A 23,462-nucleotide genomic window follows, 5' to 3' on the forward strand; every position below is an offset into this window, starting at 1 on the left:
GCGCACGGGCGCGCACTCCCCCGCCCTCTGGCCCGCCGCGCGATCGGCGCGGAGGGAACCGGCCCAAACGCTGGTAAGTCTGGGGACCCCTGTTCTAGACAATCAGGAATCAAAACTTTCACAAGGCGGAAGATGGAAGGTAGTTTGTTGTTTTTGCTTTTGCTTTTAAGCCTATGCTAGGAACAAAGGAAGCTGCCTTACACCAAGTCAGGCCATTGGTCCATCTACTTCAGTATTGTCTACTGACTGGCAGCCGCTAAGATACTTCCAAGTATCTTTTAAAATTCACATTTCTCCAGATTTTGCAAGTGGTTCTCCAACCAAATAAATTTGTTCAGAAATGCTTATATTAGGGGAAGCATGCATAAAAATGCACACATGAATGAAAATAACACAAAATATATTGAGAGAAATTGCTTGCAAAAAATGTGCATATTAGTCAAAATTGCATACAGAAGTGTGTGTATTAGGAGAAATGTGCACCAAAATGTTGGCAAATTTTCATAAGGACTTTAAAAAATGCAAACTGCAGGTCTTAACTTTAAACTGGGAAAATGAGAAACTAAAATCAAAATCATCCATCCCTAATGTTCTGTGGTAAAAAATCTAAAGTGAGGGTGAAGGAGATATATGATATACCAGGGTGAAGTATACACAAAAAATGCCTAATTATTGAAAATTGCATTTTCATGAGGACTTGTTATATATATATATATATATATATATATATATATATATATATATATAACCAAGTGATGTGGAAATGTAGAAAATGAATTTAAGTGTAGGAAAGTGAGAAACTGAAATTGACAGGTTCAACCACCTTTGCATTGGATTCACCCACCCTAAATACATTGAGGCTTCCTGCCTTCATTGTTACATAAACCCTGGATCTTGAAATAATGTGTGATGTGCCAATGCCTGTTCCTGTGAGGAATCAGTCAAGGCTTGCACTAATGCAATGACCGGAAGGTTATTTCTACAAAGCCAAAATTTAGGATTAATTATTGATAGTTCCTAGTATAATCATTTGCAGCTTGAATCTGGAGAGGATGCAGGATTCACATCTTTATAAATGGCACCCAGGTAAGTTGGGGACACCAACTGCTTTTGCCCTGCACCAGTAGCCTGTCAATTTGTCATTCCTGGTTTCCAAAATGGCATTCAATGGCACGTGGCAGGTCTACAGCCAAGAGAAATATGAAGAGTTCCTGAAAGCTATTGGTAAGCAGCTCCTTGCTTTTTCTGGAAGAGACAAGTTCGCTGGAGTATAATCAGGGGTCTCATGGGAGACCTGCTCTCTCTGCTTTGAGGACTAACAGAAATTGTAAAGTCCTCTGGGCAGAGAAGCAAAGGGCAGGGGTAGGAACCATGCAGACCTCTTTTGCTAGATCAAGGTGAGCAGCATCTTCTGCTAAAGAATCAATCTTTCGCTGCAATTAGAAAGCCCTTCTTTGCTACAATTCTGTGATTGTTTCCCTCCAGTTTTGGAGGCCAAGGATAGCTCAGTTGGCAATTAAGACACCTAATCTCAGGGTCATGGGTTCAAGCCCCATGCTAGGCAAAAGATTCCTGCATTGCTGGGAGTGGGACTAGATCAGGGCCGGCCCTACGTGTAGGCTGGGTGGCGCAGGGCACCATGGCGCCGGCCCGCCAGGAGGGTGCCGCGAGCTGCGCCCGCCCTCTGGCCGGCCGGTCCGCCGCGCAGCTGTGCGCTGCGCCCACCCGCCCACCGCGCTGGGAAACGGGGCGGGAGGGCGCCAGAGAGATCGCGCTGTGCCTGCCCGCCCGCCCACCGCGCTGGGAAACGGGGCGCGAAAGGGGCGCTTAAGACGGCCCTGGACTAGATGACCCTGGTGGTCCCTTCCAATGCTACATCATTCCTCACCCAGCCATACATTCACAATCACCCCAATTTAGACATCTTCCTGAAACCTTTTCAACTTCAGAATTGCTCTTTTACTGAGAATATAATGTTCCTTGTTTCCAGGCAAGAGGAAGCAATCCTTCAGACAGAAAGCATGCATAGAATTCCCCACCATAGAATGGGGTGGTGGTCACTGCTTAAGAAGGTATTAAATCTAAAAGGAAGGGCCATAGGTCAATGGCAGAGCATCTGATATGGATGCAGAAGATACTGGTTCAATCTCCAGGGTCTCCAGGGAGGGCTGGAAGACAGTCCCCTGCCTGAAACCTTGGAGAGCTGCTGCTAGTTGGTATGGAGTTAGATCAGGCATCCCCAAACTTTGGCCCTACAGATGTTTTGGACTACAATTCCCCAACCACTGGTCCTGTTAGCTAGGGATCATGGGAGTTGTAGGCCAAAACATCTGGGGGGCCGCAGTTTGGGGATGCCAGAGTTAGGTGAATCAATTGGTCTGACTGAGTACAAGGCAGCTTCCTGTGTTTCTAAAAACAAGTGAGACACATACATGGAGGAAGAGAGGCTTAGCAGTGACTATTAGCCATTCACAGTTGGCACCTGCAACCAAATGTTGCCCTTTCTAGGGCTGCTGTTCAGGATTCCAACCTGTTATGTTACATAACACAACCCCACCTTCCCTCTGGCTTCTCCCCTTTCCTACAGTCATTCTGCAGTCAATGAGCATGCTCAGTTTGGGGATCCTTTAATTTGGAGTCCCCCACAAGCCTGTAGATATACCTCCCAGTCATGTTGAGGTGGTACTGTTTTGGCTACATAAAGGATCGGTTATAAGCCTGGGAAATAGAAGGAATGATAGCAAAATCGAACTTCCATTACCTGTGAACAATGGTTGCAGGAGAGCAATAGTGGGGGGAGACTGTGCTCCTACTTGAAGGCATCCCCAGAGGTATCTTGGGGAAGGGGGAAGCAGGGTGCTCCAATAAGTAGTTCTTTGATCTGATCCAGTCAGGATCTTTCATGTTCTCCAATTATGAACACCACATCTCTCTCTCTGTCTCTCTTTCTCTCTCTCTCTCTCTCTCTCTCTGTGTGTGTGTGTGTGTGTGTGTGTGTGTGTCTCTCCACCTCCCCAGCTTTGTCAGACGATATCATCAAAGTGGCTAAAGACATTAAGCCCATCACTGAAATCCAGCAAACCGGGAACAGCTTTGTCATCACATCCAAAACCCCCAACAAATCCATCACAAATTCATTTACTCTGGGGAAAGAAGCAGAAATGACCACTATGGATGGCAAGAAAGTGAAGGTAACTAATGGCTTTGAGAGTTAACAGCATTAGCAGGTGGCTCTTGACGCTGCCGATCGATTGCTCAGGCACATCTGCATCACAGACTAGAGCAGAGTTGGCTCCAATGTAAGAGCTGCTGGAAAACTGTAGCTGGTGAAGATTCCCAGGTGTCTTGCCAGAACTACAGTTCCCAAAGCTCTTTGCTAGAAAGGCATTATAACCACACTTATTTAAAACCGTCTTGTTTGCAATATACAGAAAAGGACCAGTCCAAGATATTTTGGTGCATAATGTAGAAAACCGACCGCTCCTCACACTGCATGAATCTAACAGGGTTCACAATCTCCTGCGACACTAAGCTGCAGTTGCTGCTCATTTCACTAGGGCTTGAGCAAGAGAAAATCCCATAGGACTGTGCTTCCTGACTCAAATCTGCCCTAGCTGTTTTTACTCTGCCATGCTCAGAGGCATACGATGCAGCTGCTACCTGGTGCAGCTGCCTCACCTGGCTGCTGTTGTCATCCACACTTCTTCTGTTTGCTCTGCCACTTTCCCCCAGGGAAACCTGTGGTTTAGCACTGAATTGGAATAAATGGCCATCAGGTTTTCCTCGGATTGCTGTTTGTTCCAATTTATGGTCTTGCGAGCGTGGCCATAAAAACCTCAGATCAGAAAATCAGGGCATTCATCTAGCGAAAGGGGAACCAGCTGTAGCAAGGGAAGAAGGCAAAGGAAGATAAGCTGAGAGCTGTCAGCGCCTCTTAGCTGATCTTCCCCTTTGCCTTCTTTCCCCGCTGCAGCTGGTTCCCCTTTGTGTTCCGCTGGTCTCTGCCCCAGCAGAGACCAGCGGAACACAAAGAGGAACTAGCGGGGGAGGAACTAGGTGTCCGCCCGCTTGCCTTCGCTGAGAAAGCAGGGCGCCTTCTCAGGGAATGCAAGCGGGGGACACCTTGCCCGCCCGCTTGCGTTCCCTGAGAAAGCCGGGCGCCTTCTCGGTGAAGGCAAGCGGGCGGGCCTCTCGCCCCGCACCACCGACACGGAGCGCAACTTCGGACGTCTCCGAAGTTGCGCTCCGTGTCGGGGGAGGCAGGCGGGAGGCGGCGGGGGGAGAAGGTGTTCCCCCGGCACGGAGCGCAACTTCGGACGTTTCCGAAGTTGCGCTCCATGTCGGGGGAGGCAGGCGGGAGGCGGCGGGGGGAAAAGGTCTTCCCCCGCCACTGCTTCACGCCGCGAAAAGCCGGCATGGGGCTTGGTGGCGGTGGGGGAAAGGCAGTGTGTGTGGGGGAAAGCGGAGGATCCTCCACTCCCCACCCCACCGCCCGACAGAGCACCCCCCGGAGCCAAAGTGCGGCGCTGCGGGGGCTTTTCGCCATTTGCCTTCCCCGAGCCAAGGGGGAGGCAAACTGCGAAAAGCCCCCGGCCGCAGCGCCGCACTTCGGCTCTGGCACTGGCTTGGCGGTAATGGGGGAAAGGCGCAGGATCGTTCCTTCGCCTTTCCCCCACCCCGCCCGACAGAGCCGGATCTGACGAAGCTTCTGAAGCTTCATCCGATCCGGCTCTGTCGTTGGCAGCAGCGGCGCTTGCTCTCTTGGCTCAGGGAAGCGCCTGCCTGCCTTCCCCGAGCCAAGAGAGCAAGCGTCGTCGCCGCCACCGGTTCCCCCGGAGCCCATAGGATCGCATTAATTGACTTTTAATGCATTCCTATGGGAAACAGTGCCTCGCTAGACGAAATTTTCGTAGGACAAATTGAGTCCTGGAACGAATTAATTTCGTCTAACGAGGCACCACTGTAATAGTTTTTCTTCTTCTTTTTTAAACAGTGCACAGTAACCCTGGAAAATGGGAAGCTAATAGCCAAATCAGATAAATTCATCCATGAGCAGCAAGTAGTAGGCAATGAAATGGTGGAGGTGAGTAAATGCTGATATTTTAAGATGAACAGTTGCAGAAGGGTCACTTTCTCCAAAATAGGGGCTGGGAGAATGTCTGTGTCCTCTGCCTTTGCAAGCTCCTGTTCTCCCAATCCCAGATATGTGGGAAGCATTGGTCAAAAATGCAAGCATTTTGCTCACTTTTATTTTGGCATTTTGCATCATGCCACATGGTTCTGCAAAAAAAAACCCACAGGCCATCTAGAGAAAGGCACTCTGCACATGCTCCAAGGGCACCTGCTCCTTTAACTATTGCAAATGTGGAAGCAATAATTGAAGCAGGTGTAGTTGATAATACAACCAAGAGCATTTTGAACATCACCACCCTATCCCCAGCCCAAGACTACAGCAAACTGGATCTCAGCAGGCATATGCTCCAACAATAGCCATGGCTCGAACAACTCACTCAAAACAGAATAGTTTCATTGGAATGTTTTTGAAGTTAGATTGTAAGCATCAATTAATTTACCAAGGGATCTACTTTTAATTGGTCTCCTGGCTTCAACGATTGCCTCAATTATCTGGTTATCTGCAGTGCTTTGGAACACGTTCTGGTCTACCTAAGCGTTGCTTAGGTACTGTAAGTTTTGCATTGGCTAGTTACAAGGCAATTTAGAGAAACCTTTTCCAATTTATCTCCCACAGACCATCACATCTGGCTCAGCAACATTCACCAGACGAAGCCGGAAGGTTTAAAGATGCAGAAGGCAACCCAGTTTTGTAGCAGACTTTTTATATTTGGGGAATAAAGTGCACTGTCCATCACTGATAATGTTTCCTTTCATTTATGGAGGGTAAAGGGAACAGGACGCTGGACTAGATGGGCCATTGGTGTGTTTCAGCAGTAAGGTTCTTCTTAAGTTTAGCAATGCTAAAGGAAATGTAAAGGGACGTTGCTGAAATTGAGAGGATTTTAGTTTTGAAAAGATTCCAAGAAAAGCTTTGGGACGAAAAGAACTCCAGTGTCACCAAATGGAATGGAATGACCATGGCTTGCTGCCAACGCTAGTCCTACTCAGTGTAGATCCACTGAAATTAATGGGCGTGACTAACTTAGACCCATTCATTTCAATGGCTTTACTCCACATAAAACTCAGTTGGATACAACCACAAATTTGTCATGTCAAGTTTGCTTCTCATCAAATAGCAACGATGCATTGTTAAGCATCAAGTGCCTCTTCTCTTGCAAAGGACATCATCTCCTGCCTTTTGCCTCTTTCATGCAAAGCCCTAATATAAGATTCCCAATAGTGCCCCTATAGCTGCCGATAAAGCTGTGCCAATTAATTATAGACCTGCAGCAGCTGAGATGAAAGAAGATCTAGGAACACTGTTACTATAAATCCTCAGCTAGAGGGCCTTGGTACCATAGCTGCCAAGTTATCCCTTTTTTACAGGGATTTTCCCTTATGCTGAATAGGCTTCCTCGCGAGAAAAGCGAAAACTTGGCAGCTATGCTTGGTACATTCGCGTAATAGCTCTCTAAGAGTGACTAGAATAGGATAACAATGCTCACTCCAGCATAGACACATGCTGGTATTGACATCGGTGGTTCAGGGCATGTGTGACGTCACATGAAATGGCTGCTGTGGGGAGCGTGGGCTAAGGCAAAGTGGCTGCCACATCTAAAACAGTAGAAAAAGAGACCAGAACACAAAAAGGTGTGGGCATGTCCCATCAATGGGAAAAAGGAACCAACTTGAATTCAGGGGTGCCAACTTGAACAAAATATTGGGGGGGGGGAGCCTGACCTCACATAATTGATCACATGACACAATGTATGCATGCCATTTTGTGGGAGTGGCCAAAGGGCCACAATATTTTTTTAAAAAAATAGATATTTATTGATTTTCACAATAGAAAAAGGGTTTACAGAAAATTAGAAAGGGTGGGGGAGATATGAATACAAAAAAAAACCAAAAATACAAAAATCAAGAAAAACAGAGAAAACCACAAAATAAAAAAGGTAAAAAACTGTATAACTTATCTTTATCACAGTGTATATTGGGACCTCCTCGGGTTCCCGTCCCTGTGTTTCTCAAACACACTTCTAATTTAGCAAATTCTACCTCTAAATATTCACTTTTAATACTAAATTTCTTATTTTCTATTCTAGAATAACCTCTTTTACCTAATCCACAGATTTATTTACCACTTAATTTCTATTCTTAAAATATTACTTTAGCATAATTTTTTAAATACAATTTAAAATCTTTCCACTCTTCTTCAATTGCTTGTTCTCCCTGGTTGCGGATTCGTCCGGTCATCTCTGCCAGTTCCATAAATTCCATCATCTTCATCTGCCATTCATCAATCGTTGGTAACGTTTGCTGCTTCCAGTATTTAGCAATCAAAAGTCTCGCTGCTGCGGTGGCGTACATGAAAAAAGAATCTCTTGGGAATCTCCTTCCCTACAATGCCCACTAGGAATGCCTCTGGTTTCTTCACAAATGTGCCTTTTAGCACTTTCTTAAGTTCATTATAAATCTTATTCCAGAAGTCATTCACCAGTGGACATGTCCACCACATGTGGTAAAATGAGCCTATTTCTTTCTTACATTTAAATGTAAATGTGTACCCCGGTAAATCCTTGAGTGTGCTGCTAATAGAAAAGTTATGGTAGCCTGTCGCTTTAAGAAACAGCTGGTTTTGCAAGTTGCCGCCCCCTCAAAAAAATTGGGGCAGAATTACAGTTATAATATGTAAATCACAAAGATACAGCACAAAACTGGAACGTAAGTTGCTACATGATGCAAATGGCTACACGTAACACAGGTTGCCAACATGCACACTAACACAATGTATTCATGCAAGGTCATAGCAGAACGCAGTGGGAATCAGAGCTTAATCAGCAAAAATAGCCAAGGCTTATGCGCAAGTACAAAATGAGGTAATGAGAAATACTTTTATGCCTATGATTGGTCTATCAACTTAAATGAGGTACAGCAACCGAGAAATTTCGTTGTTCCCGCAAGGGGACAATGACAATAAAGATTTATTCTATTCTATGTATATGATTGGTGGAAATTGAAATGCTTTGTTTGAAATTTTATAAATACCACTGCACAGACCACTGGGCGGGGTTCCAGCCTTTGTGAAGTTATGCCGCTGTAACACTTTACTGCAGTAAATTAACTTTCTGAATTCCTTCTTCAACCCGACTCATGAGTAATTAATAGTACAAGTGAGATAGCAGATTTGCCTTGCAACAATTTGAATGGCAATGCCCATCAACATTTTATGGGGTGGGGGGCAAAGACTCCTCGGCCCCCAGGCGCAGGAATAAGCAAAGCACGCCCAGCAGGTAAGCCATATGTCGGCAACCTCTGGCCCATGGGCCGGATAAACGGCGCAGCCCATGAGCTGCCCGGTCACTGAGCCGCCCGCTCAGCAAGTCCCCGCACCACACTGCACTAAACCGGTGCAGCGCGGTGTGGGGACTCACTGAGTGGTGCTGAAAACCCCATCTGTGCATGCACAGAAGCAATTTCCAGTGCCACGCTGCCCGTGTCCATGTCTGGGCGCTGAAAATCACTTCTGTGCATGTCCGGGCATGCGCAGAAGCAATTTGCGGTGCCGTGCTGCCAATGTCTGGGGCACTGGAAATCGCTTCTGCACATGTCTGGTCATGCGTGCTGCGGGGTGATGCCCTGCCCCCAGGTGCACGCCCCCGGTGCCGCCCCGGGTGCCAGAGTGGCTTCCTCTGCCCCTACGGGCGCCCCCGGTTTCCCTCTGGCATCAGTGCTGGTGTCGGTAGAGGCAGGAGGGGTGGGGCAAAATAAAAAAATTCCTTCCAGTAGCACCTTAGATACCAACTCAGTTTGTCATTGGTATGAGCTTTCATGTGCATGCACACTTCTTCAGATACTATTTAATTTGTTTCAACTACGTCAGACCAACACGGCTCCCTACCTGTAACTAAAACTACTGAAGGCATTCAGTGACCTAACTCTAGAAAACAAGAACCAAATACAAGAAAGAATAATAGAGAAGTACCGAGAAGAAAACACACATGTGAATAATAAATTGGCTGAACTGGAAAGCTACCTGGAAATAATAGAAACAGTCATTAAAATCAAACAGGTGGACCTCGAAGACTGTAGTAGATGCTGCAACATCCACTTCTGCAACTTTCCTGAAAAAGTGGAGGAGTAAAGCCCAGCGGATCTAATTGTACGCTGGCTGAAAAATACAACCCCAAACTTGACACTTGAGGTAGATGACCTGGGGAGGGCTCACAGAGCCCTAAAACCTATGCCGAAACCCAGTGCCCCCCCCCCCAAGAGACATCATTGTGTGCTTCACACGCTACAAAAAGAAAGAAGAGGTATGGAACAACCTCAGAAACTCAACCAACCATTGATACGGAGACAACCCCATATTGGCCTTACAGGATTTATCTCAGGACACCCAGTGTCTCCAACATCTCTTATTCATCCTGGCCCTGGAACCTTTAGCAATCCGAATCCGAGCAGCCACAGACATCAAGGGAGTGCAAATAAAAGGCAGAACCTATAAATTGGGGCTCTTTGCAGATGACCTAATGGTCACAACACCAGACCCCATAAGCACAGTAACATCCCTAATCAGAGAACTCAACACATTTACAACGTATCAGACCTACAGGTAAATTTTGCAGTTGGAAGCTATGTGCTTCAACACCGTTCCTCACACCCAGAAGGAACTCATTAACACCACCAAGATAAAACTTTGCCACACCAATTTCAGATACCTAGGGGGTACAAATAACCAGAAAGCTCAATAAATTATACCTCCATAACTACCGTGTTTCTCCTAAAATAAGACGGTCCTCAAAAATAAGCCATGTCAGGCTTTTAATTAGTAGAATAAATATAAGACATCCCCCGAAAATAAGCCGGGGGTGGGAGCCGCTTCGGGGAGCGCAGCGCAGCGCGAAGAGCCTGTTGAGAGGCAGCTGCGGCTGCAGGTGAAGGCCGGGATCTGCGTGGGCGACTGGGGGCGAACGCACTGAGCGCTGCGGCGGTGGCGAAGAAGCGCCCGATCAGCCCGCTTCTCAGCTGATCGGACGCCTCTTCACTACTGCCGCAGCGCTCAGTGCGTTCGCCCCCAGTCGCCCACGCAGATCCCGGGCTTCACCTGCAGCTGCAGCTGCCTCTCAACAGGCTCTTCGCGCTGCCGCTTCGGGGAGCACAGTGCAGCGCGAAGGGCCTGTTGAGAGGCAGCTGCGGCTGCAGGTGAAGCCCGGGATCTGCGTGGGCGACTGGGGGCGAACGCACTGAGCGCTGCGGCAGTGGCGAAGAGGCGCCCGATCAGCCCGCTTCTCAGCTGATCGGGCGCCTCTTCGCTACCGCCGCAGCGCTCAGTGCGTTCGCCCCCAGTCGCCCACGCAGATCCCGGGCTTCACCTGCAGCCGCCTCTCACCGGGCTCTTCGTGCTGCCGCTTCGGGGAGCACAGTGCAGCGCGAAGAGCACTCTTCTGGTGCTCTTGTGCGTGCATGCGTGCGCGCGAGGGAGAAGTCCCCTTTTCCTTACCCAGGTGCAGCAGCAGGAGGTTACCCCCGCGAGGTGGGCAGTCTGTGCTCTGCACACACACACACCGTTTCGCCTTGCTCCGTCTCTCCCCCCTCCGCAAAGACACACACACAAAAAAGACATCCCCTGAAAATAAGCCGTGGTGTGTTTTTTGGGAGGAAAAATAAATATAAGACGTGTCTTATTTTAGGAGAAACACGGTACAAGCCCCTGTGGTGACAAATTAACAAAGACCTAAAGAGATGGAACAACATAAACTTCACTTTCTCAGACAAAATAGCCATGATCAAAATGATCACCCTCCCAAAACTAACCTACCTATTCCAAACCCTCCCAATCTGGATTCCCCCAACCCAACTCCGCAAATGGCAGAGAAAACTACACTTATAATGTGTTTCAGTGTATCTGAAGAAGTGTGCATACACACGAAAACTCATACCAATGACAAACTTAGTTGGTCTCTAAGGTGGTCCTGGAAAGGTTTTTTGTTTGTTTGTTTGTTTCAAATATTTGTGTATCACTTTCATTTCTCTCGTTCTCCTCAGAGGACTGGGAAACAGAAACCTAAAGATTTGTGGGTTGGTCCCTGGACGTTACTTAGTAACTGAGGCAGGGCTGCAGCATGGAACTAGAGTCCAGATTCTGTTTACATTGGTGGAGCATCCTGTCAATCAGTAGCCTCTCCTCACTATAAAAGGAGGGACCCCTGACCATTAGGTCCAGTCGTGACCGACTCTGGGGTTGCGCCCGCGGCGCTCATCTCGCATTATTCTTCTCACTACAGAGAAGGATATAAACAAGAGGGGGCAGTGGCTGCAGATACACAAGAAAAGGAGTGGGTGAGTAGGAACTTCTCGCAGGGTTACCCAAAATAAGCAACAATAAAAGCAACAATACCTTCATTTAAGAAAAGAAAATCTGGTGAGAGGTAACTTAATACAGTACAATTGTTCATATTGTTAGCAATTTGTTAACTTAATACAACATATATAGGATAGATTGAAACAAGCCGACTCCTCATATACGGTAATTGGCAGCTGCTTGTTAAATTTCTGGATTAAAGTCATATGGAAATGTTAGGTAGGAAATTTTAAAAATTAACTCTTTGGCTGTGAGGACGTTCTTAATAATAATAATAATAATAATAATGATAATAATAATAATAATAATAAATTTATTATTTATACCCCGCCCATCTGGCTGAGTTTCCCCAGCCGCTCTGGGTGGCTTCCAGCAGAACATTAAAATGCAATAGTCTATTAAACATTAAAAGCTTCCCTAAACTAGGCTGCCTTCAGATGTTATCTAAAAGTCTGGTAGCTGTTTTTCTCTTTGACATCTGGTGGTAGGGCGTTCCACAGGGTGGGTACCACTACCGAGAAGGCCCTCTGCTGGTTACCTGTAACTTGGCTTCTCGTAGTGAGGGAACCGCCAGAAGGCCCTCAGCACTGGACCTCAGTATCTGGGCAGAACGAAAGGGGTGGAGACTCCCCTTCAGGTATAATGGATCGAGGCCATTTAGGGCTTTAAAGGTCAGCACCAACACTTTGAATTGTGTTCAGAAACATACTGAGAGCCAATGTAGGTCTTTCAAGACCGGTGTTATGTGGTCTCGGCGGCCGCTCCCAGTCACCAGTCTAGCTGCTGCATTCTGGGTTAATTGTAGTTTCTGGGTCACCTTCAAATGCCCCACGTAGAGCGCATTGCAGTAATCCAAGCGAGAGATAATTAAGAGCATGCACCACTCTGGCGAGACAGTCTGCGGGGAGGTATGGTCTCAGCCTGCGTACCAGATGGAGCTTGTAGACAGCTGCCCTGGATACAGAATTAACTTGAGCCTCCATGGACAGCTCTGAGTACAAAATGACTCCCAGGCTGCACACCTGGTCCTTCAGGGGCACAGTTACCCCATTCAGGACCAGGGAGTCCTCCACACTGGCCCACCTCCTGTCCCCCAGAAACAATACTTCTGTCTTGTCAGGATTCAACCTCAATCTGTTCGCCGCCATCCATCCTCCAACCGCCTCCAGACACTCACACTTTACTTCTCCTTAGTATAACCTGGTGGCTGTTGGTTGTTTTCATGATACTATGGATTTTTAATCATACAAGTTTGCACATTTTAAATTTACATTTAGTTATATTAAAAGAACAGTGCAGTATTCGGGGGTGAAACTATGCTTTCTTGCACCGAGGTCAAAGACACACACACACCATAGGCATTTGTGTACACAAACACATCTCAACACATTTGTTCGTAACAAGTAGACAAAATATTATTTGAATACAAAGTTTTGCTTTGAAAAAAAAATCCCCCCCAGCATAATTTACACAACAGAATATCCAAAGTAACCTATATCAACAAGTAATAAAAGGTATGCATTTTTAACAGTGTTAGGGGATATAATTTATATCAGTTTAGAGCATTATAATTTTTTTTGCTGCAGGTTAGCTGTGAGATAAATAGTTCTTATATATTAAAGGCCAGAGCCAAACTGACTGAGGATGGGGGTGGGCAGGGCCGCCTTAAGCATATCGGACGCCATGGCGCCATGGTGCGAAGATCGCTCCAGCGCGCGCCCCCCGCCCCGTTTCCCACCGCGGCTGTCTGGCAGGCACAGCGCACAGCGCCGCTGCAGTGGGCACAGCCGCGCGGCGCGCCCTGCGCCACCCAACCTTGCCTTAGAGCCGGCCCTGGGGCTGGGTGGGGAATAAGAGTGCAAAAGAACAATATACATGCATGGAAACGTGAAGCAGGATTGCTCACTTACGAACAGTAAGGCTGTGCACACAAAGTAATCCCTGAAGCCCTGCAGGCTGGGAGCCTCAAAGATGCCCCTGTGGATTGGGATTATTATTATGATGACTGGAATGTAATTGAAATCAATAAGATTTTGGAACACAAAAATAAAGAAAATCATCAATTCATCAATTATAGCACGTGGGGGCCCACCTTATCTAAATTATATAATTTGGTATCTTAATGATTGATATTATTATTATTATTTATTTATTTATTTTTAATAATCTTTATTGAAAATTTTATCAAAACATACAAATGAAAACCAAAACACACATAACTAAAAACAAATCAGAAAAAATACAAGCCAACAAAACAATTTTTAAAAATCCAGTTAATCACAACTAAACAAACCTATCCTAAATAACCTATTATTCTAACAGAAAAACACAGATAAATCAAGAACTATGCAAATAAACCTACATACAATCAATCTTCCCTCATCTCCAACTTCCACTTATCGTCCTCTCAGGCTAATAAATTAGATCCTTCCATTACTGCTTTGCCTTACTACAATTTAGGCATTATAGATTTATAGATCATTTTTATTTTAATATTTATTTCATCAATCCGGGGTATTAGAAATAGAGCCGAGACTTTAATGTGGGGCATTGTTTTTTCATATAATCACCAAATTTTTCCCAACTTTGGCAAAATTTCTGATTGCTACTTCCTCTAATTAATTCCGTTAATCTGAACATATCTCAATAACTAAATAATTTATCCTGCCACTCCTTAATACTCGGGGCCGCTTGTTGTTTTTTTCCAATATGTAGCTACATATTAATGATTGATATTGTATTATAATTTGGTATTGTTATAATGAGGCTATTGTTGGATTATAATTGAAAATTAATAATAATTATTATTAAAATAAAGTAAAAATGACACCCCCTCTGGAGGCTTCATATGCAGCAAAAAATGTGGCTACCCCACCCCCCCACCCCCAACTAACTTTTTCCACCAGTGCCTTTCTTACTGGCTCTTCTATGCCTTTTAGCAGCAGCCTGGCCTGCTGAAATTATTATATCTCTGAAAATTTTCCCGCCAGGCAGATGACAGAGTAAGGAACCCTCTTCCCAGCACTTTGTTTACCTGCATGAGTCCCTGAGAAGAGGGATTGGTTGCTAAACCACTTTATCAGATGCAAAGAATTATCCTAAATTGGCCAAGTGATGTACACCAGAGGTCAGCAAACTCTTTCAGCAGGGGGGCGGTCTACTGTCCCTCAGACCTTGTGGGGGGGCGGACTATATTGGGGGGTTGGGTTTGAGCAAATTCCTATGCCCCACAAATAACCCAGAGATGCATTTTAAATAAAAGCACACATTCTACTCATGTAAAAACACACTGATTCCTGGACCGTCCGTGGCCGGATTTAGAAGATGATTGGGCCAGATCCGGCCCCTGGGACTTTGTTTGCCTACCCATGATGTACCCGAATGCTTGGGAAGCAGAGGGTAAATAAGGCTTAACTGCTTTATTTACACATAAACAAACTGGGAGCTCGACATTATGGCTCCCTCTCTCTGGCATCAGAAAGAAAGAAAGAAAGAAAGAAAGAAAGAAAGAAAGAAAGAAAGAAAGAAAGAAAGAAAGAAAGAAAGAAAGAAAGAAAGGAAACAACAGACAGAAAGAAACAAAGGAAACAACAGAGAAAGAACAAAGGAAACAACAGTCCCACTTCAGGAACACGTAAGACAAACATCCTGTCTTCATCACTTCCGCTCTGTGGAATGAAAACACACACAGTCATATGATATACAATAAACCTATGACTGCAGACGGGGAATGAATCTCCCAACAATGGAGAGGTCAGGAGGGAAACAAAATGCAAAAAAAAAAGCCCAGGCAGTTGGTAATTGTGTAAAGGGAAATAATACCCTGCCCTTCTGGGCATAAATACCCAGCCACTCTGGGCCGCTTCCAGCAAAATATAAAAACAATAAAATGTCACACAGTAAAAACTTCCCGAAACAGAAACCAGCAGAGGATGATAATTGTCACTGTAACTATTTAGGGACTGATTGTTAAACCACTTTGATACTTGTTGCTCTCAAACAGGAACAGGGATCTCCTAACAACTCTCAGCACCCTCAACAAACTATAGTTCCCAGTATTCTTTGAGGGAAGCCATGATGACCATTTAAAGTGGTGTAATACTGTCAACCAGCACATGGGCGTAGCCAGGATCTTTGTTGCGGGACACACACACACACACACAGGATTTGGTTAGTGGGGCAGAACCAACGTGATTGGTCAGTTAGTTAAGTATTTATATTGTTTTACTTGATCTAAGGGGGGGGAAGCTGCTTCCCCCCCCCCCGCCGCCTCCCCTTGGCTACACCCATGAACCAGAGTCCTTTTTTAGCTCATGGAAGCTTATGCTGGATATAATTTGCTAGAAATAAACAGTAAATTGCAAGAACTCCGCCGTCGCCAGATGCACTTTCATTCCATCTGCCTCATTTACTTAGAAATCTTCCGTTCGACCAATATTTATGATTAAAGAGAAACTCTCCATTACACCAGGATTTCAACATCTCTGCTAGGAAGATGACTGCTTCCCTTGTCCAACGCGGATACTCGCAGAAAACACTAAGTGAAGCGCTAAGGAGAATGGAAAAGATAAACAGACAAGATCTATTTAAATCGCGCCTGGACAAGATGAATAATACTCGCATCACTTCCACTTTACAATATACATCTCGCACATCTACTATTAAAGCCATTGTTTACAAACACTGGCATTTACTCTCCAATATTCCTGGTTGTCAAAAACCACCTCCTTTCGGACTTAGAAAAACACAATCCTTCAAAGATTTTTTGGTAAGATCAGATATACTTCCGAAAACCACAATAAGAGAAGATCTTCCTTGTGGCCACTTCAAATGTGGAAGATGCAATGTATGTAAATATTCTTTACAGGTAAAGGAGTTTTCTGATCAACACTCCAAGTTTAAGTTCACCATTAAACATTTTAGCAACTGCAATACTAAAAATTGCATACAGTATATGCATGGATTCGCCCATGCCAAAAAATGTACATTGGCAAATGCTCTAGGCCTATTAAACTCAGAATAAGCGAACATCGCTCTAGGATCCGTAATCACATCTTGGAGGCACCACTAGTCGAGCATTACACTCAATTTAAACATACACAGGGTGACTTTTCATTCTTTGTAATATGGACATTGCCGCAAACCCGCTTTCACCGCAAGAATAACGACAGACTCCTTCTTCAATAAGAATCCAAATTTATTCATCTCTTTAACACATTACATCCATGGGGTTTGAACAACAGTCTTGACTTTACAGCATTTTTATAATTATCTTTGGATCTTGATACCACATTGAGTTCAACCATGTTCCTGTGCCTTTAAATTATCTTAGCACATTCTAGTATTCTTAGATGTAATACTGTTCCTTTAACTTTGCAGGAAACCACACCTTCTGTTTTATTTATAGGCTGCAAACAGTCTGAGCTAGCAAGGCAAACATACTTGGTACACTCTGACCATTAAAACATTGGTAAGCTACCTCTGTCTATTATAAGCGATATAATTTCGTATTTAGAAAACAACATGTATTTTTGATGTAAGGACAATTACTTTAAGATGTTTTATCATTTAAAACATAGACAAGCTACCTCTGTCTATTATAAGCGATTTAACTCTGTATTTAGAAAACAGAATGTAATTTTGGTGTAAGGATAGTTATTCTTAGATATACCTTCAATGTTCATTTAAACATAGTTATCTCTGTCTTTTACAAACTATAAAACTTTGTGTTTAGAAATCCGAAAGTATTTTTGTTAAAAGGATAATTACTCTAAGATTTATTTCTAATGTTCAATTTTTCAACATTCCAGCTGATGAATAATTGTCGAAACAGGTCCTTGTCCTGGGATTTTTTCACTGGAATTTATTTTTATTTGCCTATTATACTGGAATTGATTCCCATTTGAATTCATCATTACATAAATAAAACCTTTTGAAGATTTACTTGAAATTCATCTTCCTCTTGGCCCGAGTTCTTGCAATTTACTGTTTATTTCTGGACTTCACCAAGAACTCCAATTTCTACAGGATATGATTTGCTAGTCAATATGTTACCATGAGACTCTTGGTTGCTTTTGCTGCAACACAGAGTTAACACAGCAGTCCCCCCCCCCCCCGCCCCGAATTGTTTTAAGCAAATCATTTTAACAGTGTGGTGGCATAATGTGGGAGTGGGTTCTGGACACAGTGGGAGTCTGAGTGGTTGTTAGTTAAGAACATAAGATCTTGCTGGATCAAGCCAATGGTCCATCTAGTCTAGAATCCTGTTTTCACAATCCAGATGCATCTGGAAAACCCTCAATCGCAACTCCAGTGGTTTCCAGCAACTGGCATTCAGAAGCATTGTGGCCTCTGAACTGGAAGCAGAGCACAGCCATCGTGGCTTGTAGCCACTGATAGCCATGTCCTCCATGAATTTGTCCAGTCCTCTTTTAAAGCCACCCAAAATTGGTGGCCGTCACTGCCTCCTGTGGGATCAAGTTCCATAGTTTAATACACAATTGTACACTGCATTATCCTAACAAGAGTTTCTGGCACCTCTATTCAGGTCTTTAGGAAGCCAACATGATTGATCCAGGTAAGAGAGCCTGTTTACTTTCTTGGGGATTGGGTAACTGTAAACTTATAGTCCAAAGCAGTTGTCTCAAACTCTCAGTCAGTGACACAAACTCTCCTCACCTCCACCCCCACTCAGCGCAGATTAAAATTGGTAGCATGCTTCACTGTTAGGATCTGTTGACATTATGGCATTAATGTGTACACAGGTAAGGTAAAAGGGTAAAGGACCCCTGGACGTTTAAGTCCAATCAAAGGTGACTATGGGGTTGCGGCACTCATCTCGCTTTCAGGCCAAGGTAGCCGACATTTCTCCACAGACAGCTTTCCGGATCATGTGGCCAGCATGACTAAACCACTTCTGGCACAACGAAACACTGTGATGGAAACGAGAGTGTACGGAAACGCCGTTTACCTTCCCGACGCAATGGTATCTGTTCATCTACTTAAACAGGTGTGCTTTTGAACTGCTAGATTGGCAGAAGCTGGGACAGAGCAACAGGAGCTCACCCCGTCACAGGATTTGAACCACTGGCAAGCCCAAGAGGCTCAAGTGGTTTAGAACACAGCGCCACCCGCATCCCAGTACACAGACCACTGTTTCTGGGCATGTATTTGTGTGCCTTCATCCACATAGGAGTGCTTTTAGTTTTATGTTGCCAAAATCTGCCTTAATATTCATGCACACTAGTAGGCAGTACTTGGTTAAATGTGTGTTTTGCCCCACGCTTCAATTAGAACTTCCCTGTTCCTGAAACTGGAGGTCTCTTGTGGGTATGAATGCAAGTATTTCAAAATATTGTACAACTGTATACATAGTGACCAAGACTGGATGAAAGAATTGAACAAATCTGAAATACTTTTCTTCCAGCTCTGCATGGGCAGTTACATGCTTTTGTAACATCTTAGATTAATGTAATAGGCCACAACTCGGGCAGCTTCTGAAGACAGCATGGAAACTGAAGCTGCTTAAGAAAATCCCGTGACATTACGTTGGAAATTGCCAGTTTGAAATACATCTTGCCCAGTATTAAAAGATTTGCACTGGATAACAGTTCATTTCTGAGCACAGTGCCAATTGAAAGCTTCCACTTCCCTCTGTCATAGGTAGGGATGGAGGAGAAACTCATTTCCGTTCAAATTTAAAGGTGAACCTCCCTAATTTGCACTTTCAGAAGCAGTACAAGAACCAAAACAACAACCCTTTGAAATACGCACTTCTCAGAATTTTGCAATGCAGTTCTTCAGCCAAGCGATGTGTACAAAAAGGGACGCACTGTCCTTAAAAATGTGGAAAAAATAGTAAAAATAACATTTTTAAAAATGTATTGTTTTAGAGAAATTGCTTTGCAAAAAAAGTGTGCACTAGGGAATATTGCATACAAATGTATATATTACGAGAAAATAGCATTAAAATGTTGATAAATTTTCATGAGAATTTGTTTGTATTTGCTTTTAAATCAAGCTGAAATGGAAATGTGGAGAACTGAACCTGAGATTATAAAACGCGAGGAACAGAAAGGAACTGAAACTGACAAATATGCCCATCATAGTTGTAGCTCACCTGATGCTTTTTTGCATTTTATATGTACTTGAGATCCATTATGACTTATTAAAACAAGTTTCTCTTTCAGTAACTGCAGTTTTGGGGGGTGTGGCCACCTTTGGTAAGTCTTTAGTAATATGGATTTGCAGTTGGGCAGGTTTTGGTGATTATCTTGCTTGCAGCAGCGTGAATGAAGCTTGCCAGTCATTGGAAATGGTGGAGTTCACAATTAAAATCTGCCTTGATGAGATCTGTGAAATGGCTTTGACAGAACACCTGGCATATCAAAACAGAATAACTGAAGGGATAGCCAATAGCATTGAATTTAACAAAATTTGGATGCCCTTTCCGCATTAAGCAAATATCTATATATCGTAGTCAGTTCCCCCACACTTTTTTCAAGAAAAAATGCACTGGTAGCAGGGATAGCCAAAGCAGGAAGGATGGCAGGGGTGGGTGAATGAAGGAGAGAAACAAACTGCCACGACTGTCAGAAACACAGCTTAAGTTATGGCAAGTTGTTGTGAGCAGATGCTAGTGCTGGTGAAAAGGTTTGTTTCCCCCCTCACTCCACTGGTCTCAGAAACAGTGACTGGTCTAGGGCTACTCTGAATTCTTAAAGCGAAAAAGGGACTTGAATCAAATTCTCCCCAAGCCCACGTTTCTAGGCGCCTGGTTGCCTCCCCCTCCCAAAATCAATGAGGTCTGGACGCAAAATTATGCATTTGCTTGATTGGGCATATTTTTAGAATCCACCTTATTCTTATGGCATTAAATTGTTTTCTATTGCCTTTAAATGTTGTGTTTTAATTGTTGTAACCTGCTTTGGGACCTTAGGGTAAAAGATGGATTGACGATGACGATAGGTGGAGAGGTTTACACACCAAGTCGTCTGAATTAGGCGCTCCTAGTTTAATTGTTTTAGATCACGCTTCCTCAAACTCGGCCCTCCAGATGCTTTTGGCCTACAACTCCCATGATCCCTAGCTGACAGGACCAGTGGTCAGGGATGATGGGAAATGTACTCTCAAAACATCTGGAGGGCCGAGTTTGAGGAAGCCTGCATCCTAGCAGGGCTCCATGAACTCGCATTCTCACTCTCTCCTTGTACCAATTGCAAAAGCCGTAAAATGATGTCAGAGTTTTCCCCCCAATCCCTACTCTCTTGCCATCCAGCAACTTCCCCTGAGAGTGCATGGAGGCTCAATGATCCACAGAGGCCTTTTACTCCCCAATTAGCAAGATAAGTGAGTTCTCTCAGGGGGGTGCCACAGACCACCACCCCACCACCCCATTTGGAAACCACTGCTCTAAATACCCCAGCCCAAGAGTCTGTTCAGCCGCCTTAGCTTTTGAAATTAGAGTCAGAAATTAAGAGTCCTAGGACCCACAGCAAATACAGTTAAGCACTGTGGTCTAGCCAATTTAGATTTAAGGCTTCTATCGAGTAACCTATACCTAATTCTGTGTTCTTGCAGCAGTGACCACGATTGGAGTCCCTGTTGCATTGGGAGCAGCAGGCTTCACTGGAGCTGGGATTGTAGCTGGCACTGTGGCTGCAAAAATGATGTCAGCAGCGGCCATCGCCAGTGGTGGAGGAGTAGCAGCTGGGAGCATTGTTGCCGCGCTTCAGTCAGTCGGTATGTCTGCTGCTCTCAGCACAAGAACCACATGATTGGCAGAGCCAATCTTGAGATCTTCATCACAATAACTGTGTGCCTTAATCATCTTCTAGGTGCTGCTGGACTGTCTGCTTCTACCACAGCTGCAGTGACAGCTGGTGGAGCACTGCTGTCTGCCATCGTCCTTTAAGAAGAAAACACACATACACAGAGGCAATATCTACTTGGAAAAGCAGTACTTGGAAGATTATGCTTTGCCGTCAACAGCATAACTCACTTGACTTACCTTAAGCAAAATGTGATTTTAATCAATGCTACATTATTCCTACTTGCCAAAATGTGCAACAACCAATAAAGCTTTGAGAATTAAACAACAAGAAGTGTGTTAGCAAGAAAGCTGATTGGTGGCATCACACAACACACATGTAAAATACTTGCTGTCCCATGAGGAAAAGATCCATGTTTTCCTTAGGCTTTTGACTTGTGTTGTGCTGCCACTGGGGAAAACTCAATTTCCCCTCTTTACACAATTATGAGGTTCTTAGTTGAGAATCCCATTCTGATTGGAGTCCAGACCTGTACTGAGGCCCCCCAGTAACAGAGCTCTGAATTCGCAGTAGACTCAGAACCAATAGAGGAAAACACTCCTTTGCAAAGTTGTGATGGTCGGTAGCTTTGATGGGACATGGGATCAGATGGATGGTAGATATGGGACAGTTGCATATTCCTGCATTGCAGGGGTTGAACTAGATGATCTTCAGGGTCCCTTCCAGCTCTCTCTTGTTCTATGACACCAAGGGCTGTTGATGACTATTAATCACAATAGTTATTTGGAACATTGAGCAGACTATACTGGGAACAAGCATGGGACAGGCCTGCCTGTTAAGCATTCAAGGGCGGTCTTTCAGCACTTACCACAAACTGTTTGGAGAACTTTTGAACTTGTGGTATGTGCTACTTAAAAGCAACAATGTTAAATGGAAACACCAGACAAAATTTGAACACCACTGGGAATGACAAACAGGAGACTTAGGGTTCTTCCAGGTGGTCAGTATTTTAAGTGAGTGATTCCAACACAAACTGGAACCTAAGGTCTATGCATTTAAACAACTATCTTCCCCTAGTGCAACAAATCCACTTTTTTTTACTTCTGAGTACACTGCTGGCTGCGCAAGATAAGACGAAAAAAGAAGTAGGTTGGGATTGCTTATGCCAATGCTGATAGCCAATAGAATCATAGTACGTATTACTACATATAATATTACAGGTAGGTAGCCGTATTGGTCTGACGTAGTCGAAACAAAATAAAAAAATTCCTTCCAGCAGCACCTTAAAGACCAACTAAGTTTTTATTTTGGTATGAGCTTTTGTGTGCATGCACACTTCTTCAGATACATTCTTCAGATACTTCTTCAGGTATCTGAAGAAGTGTGCATGCACACAAAAGCTCATACCAAAATAAAAACTTAGTTGGTCTTTAAGGTGCTGCTGGAAGGAATTTCTTTACATATAATATTGTGTGAGCATGCCATAAATGGTGTACAGGATTTAGAACCCGATTTCTCCGTACTTTCTTCCTGCTGTCTGAATCTATCTCTTCCTTTTCAGTTCTGGTGTGATAAATGGCTCAGGTCACCCCAGCATTGGACCTTTTGTCCATAACACAGTTATAAATAACATGAAAACATCATAAACACCCAAAAACTTAATAAAATAAAATAAAACAGTCACATGCTCTGAAAGCTAGTAATGCCAAGGTTACCAGGAGCAGTATTTTTCAGTCATCAAATGTATGGCTAGGCAGGAATATTTTAAAACGCCTCCTGAAAGTTAATGATGAAAAATATCACTCACCAAAATGTCACCACTTTTGGGTGACAAAGCCTCACCCAACCCCAAAAATGTTTTAATGAACTTTTACAACACCTGCCCTGACTGCAGATGCAGAATGAATTATTTTTACTTGGTGTTGCCTGGGCTTTAGTTTTCTTCCAGAACCACAGCACCCCACCTCTTCACTACCACCTTTTTCCTCTTTCACAGTCCCAGGATTTGCCTGAAGAATTTTGAATCCTTTCTGATACAAGTACAGAAGAAGAAGAAGAAGAGTCTTTATTTGCATCAGCCACTAGCCATAGCAATAAAATAAAATAAAATGTACTGAAGATAGCGGTAAAAACTTAACTATGCAAAATAAATCCTGGAGTTTTACATCGATAATCAAATAATAGATCTTATTCTAATTGCCTCTCCTAAAATT

General features: G+C 44.2%; 2 protein-coding genes across 2 annotated transcripts; both read left to right on the forward strand.

The window, feature by feature from the left end:
* Positions 1–1,059: 1,059 nt before the first annotated feature.
* On the forward strand, positions 1,060–5,988 carry LOC118087862 (fatty acid-binding protein, liver). The gene is made up of 4 exons (XM_035120910.2): positions 1,060–1,224; positions 3,019–3,191; positions 4,994–5,083; positions 5,750–5,988. The coding sequence occupies exons 1-4, from the start codon at positions 1,158–1,160 to the stop codon at positions 5,798–5,800; spliced, it is 381 nt and encodes a 126-aa protein (XP_034976801.1). The 5' UTR covers positions 1,060–1,157; the 3' UTR covers positions 5,801–5,988.
* A 5,284-nt stretch (positions 5,989–11,272) lies between these two features.
* On the forward strand, positions 11,273–21,582 carry LOC118087702 (interferon alpha-inducible protein 27-like protein 2A). Its single transcript, XM_035120627.2, has 6 exons — positions 11,273–11,457; positions 16,859–16,949; positions 18,027–18,056; positions 19,669–19,701; positions 21,059–21,220; positions 21,316–21,582. The coding sequence occupies exons 3-6, from the start codon at positions 18,044–18,046 to the stop codon at positions 21,390–21,392; spliced, it is 285 nt and encodes a 94-aa protein (XP_034976518.1). The 5' UTR covers positions 11,273–11,457; positions 16,859–16,949; positions 18,027–18,043; the 3' UTR covers positions 21,393–21,582.
* Positions 21,583–23,462: the final 1,880 nt, after the last annotated feature.

This window comes from Zootoca vivipara, chromosome 6 (genome assembly GCF_963506605.1).
Source record: "Zootoca vivipara chromosome 6, rZooViv1.1, whole genome shotgun sequence".
Taxonomy (NCBI): domain Eukaryota; kingdom Metazoa; phylum Chordata; class Lepidosauria; order Squamata; family Lacertidae; genus Zootoca; species Zootoca vivipara.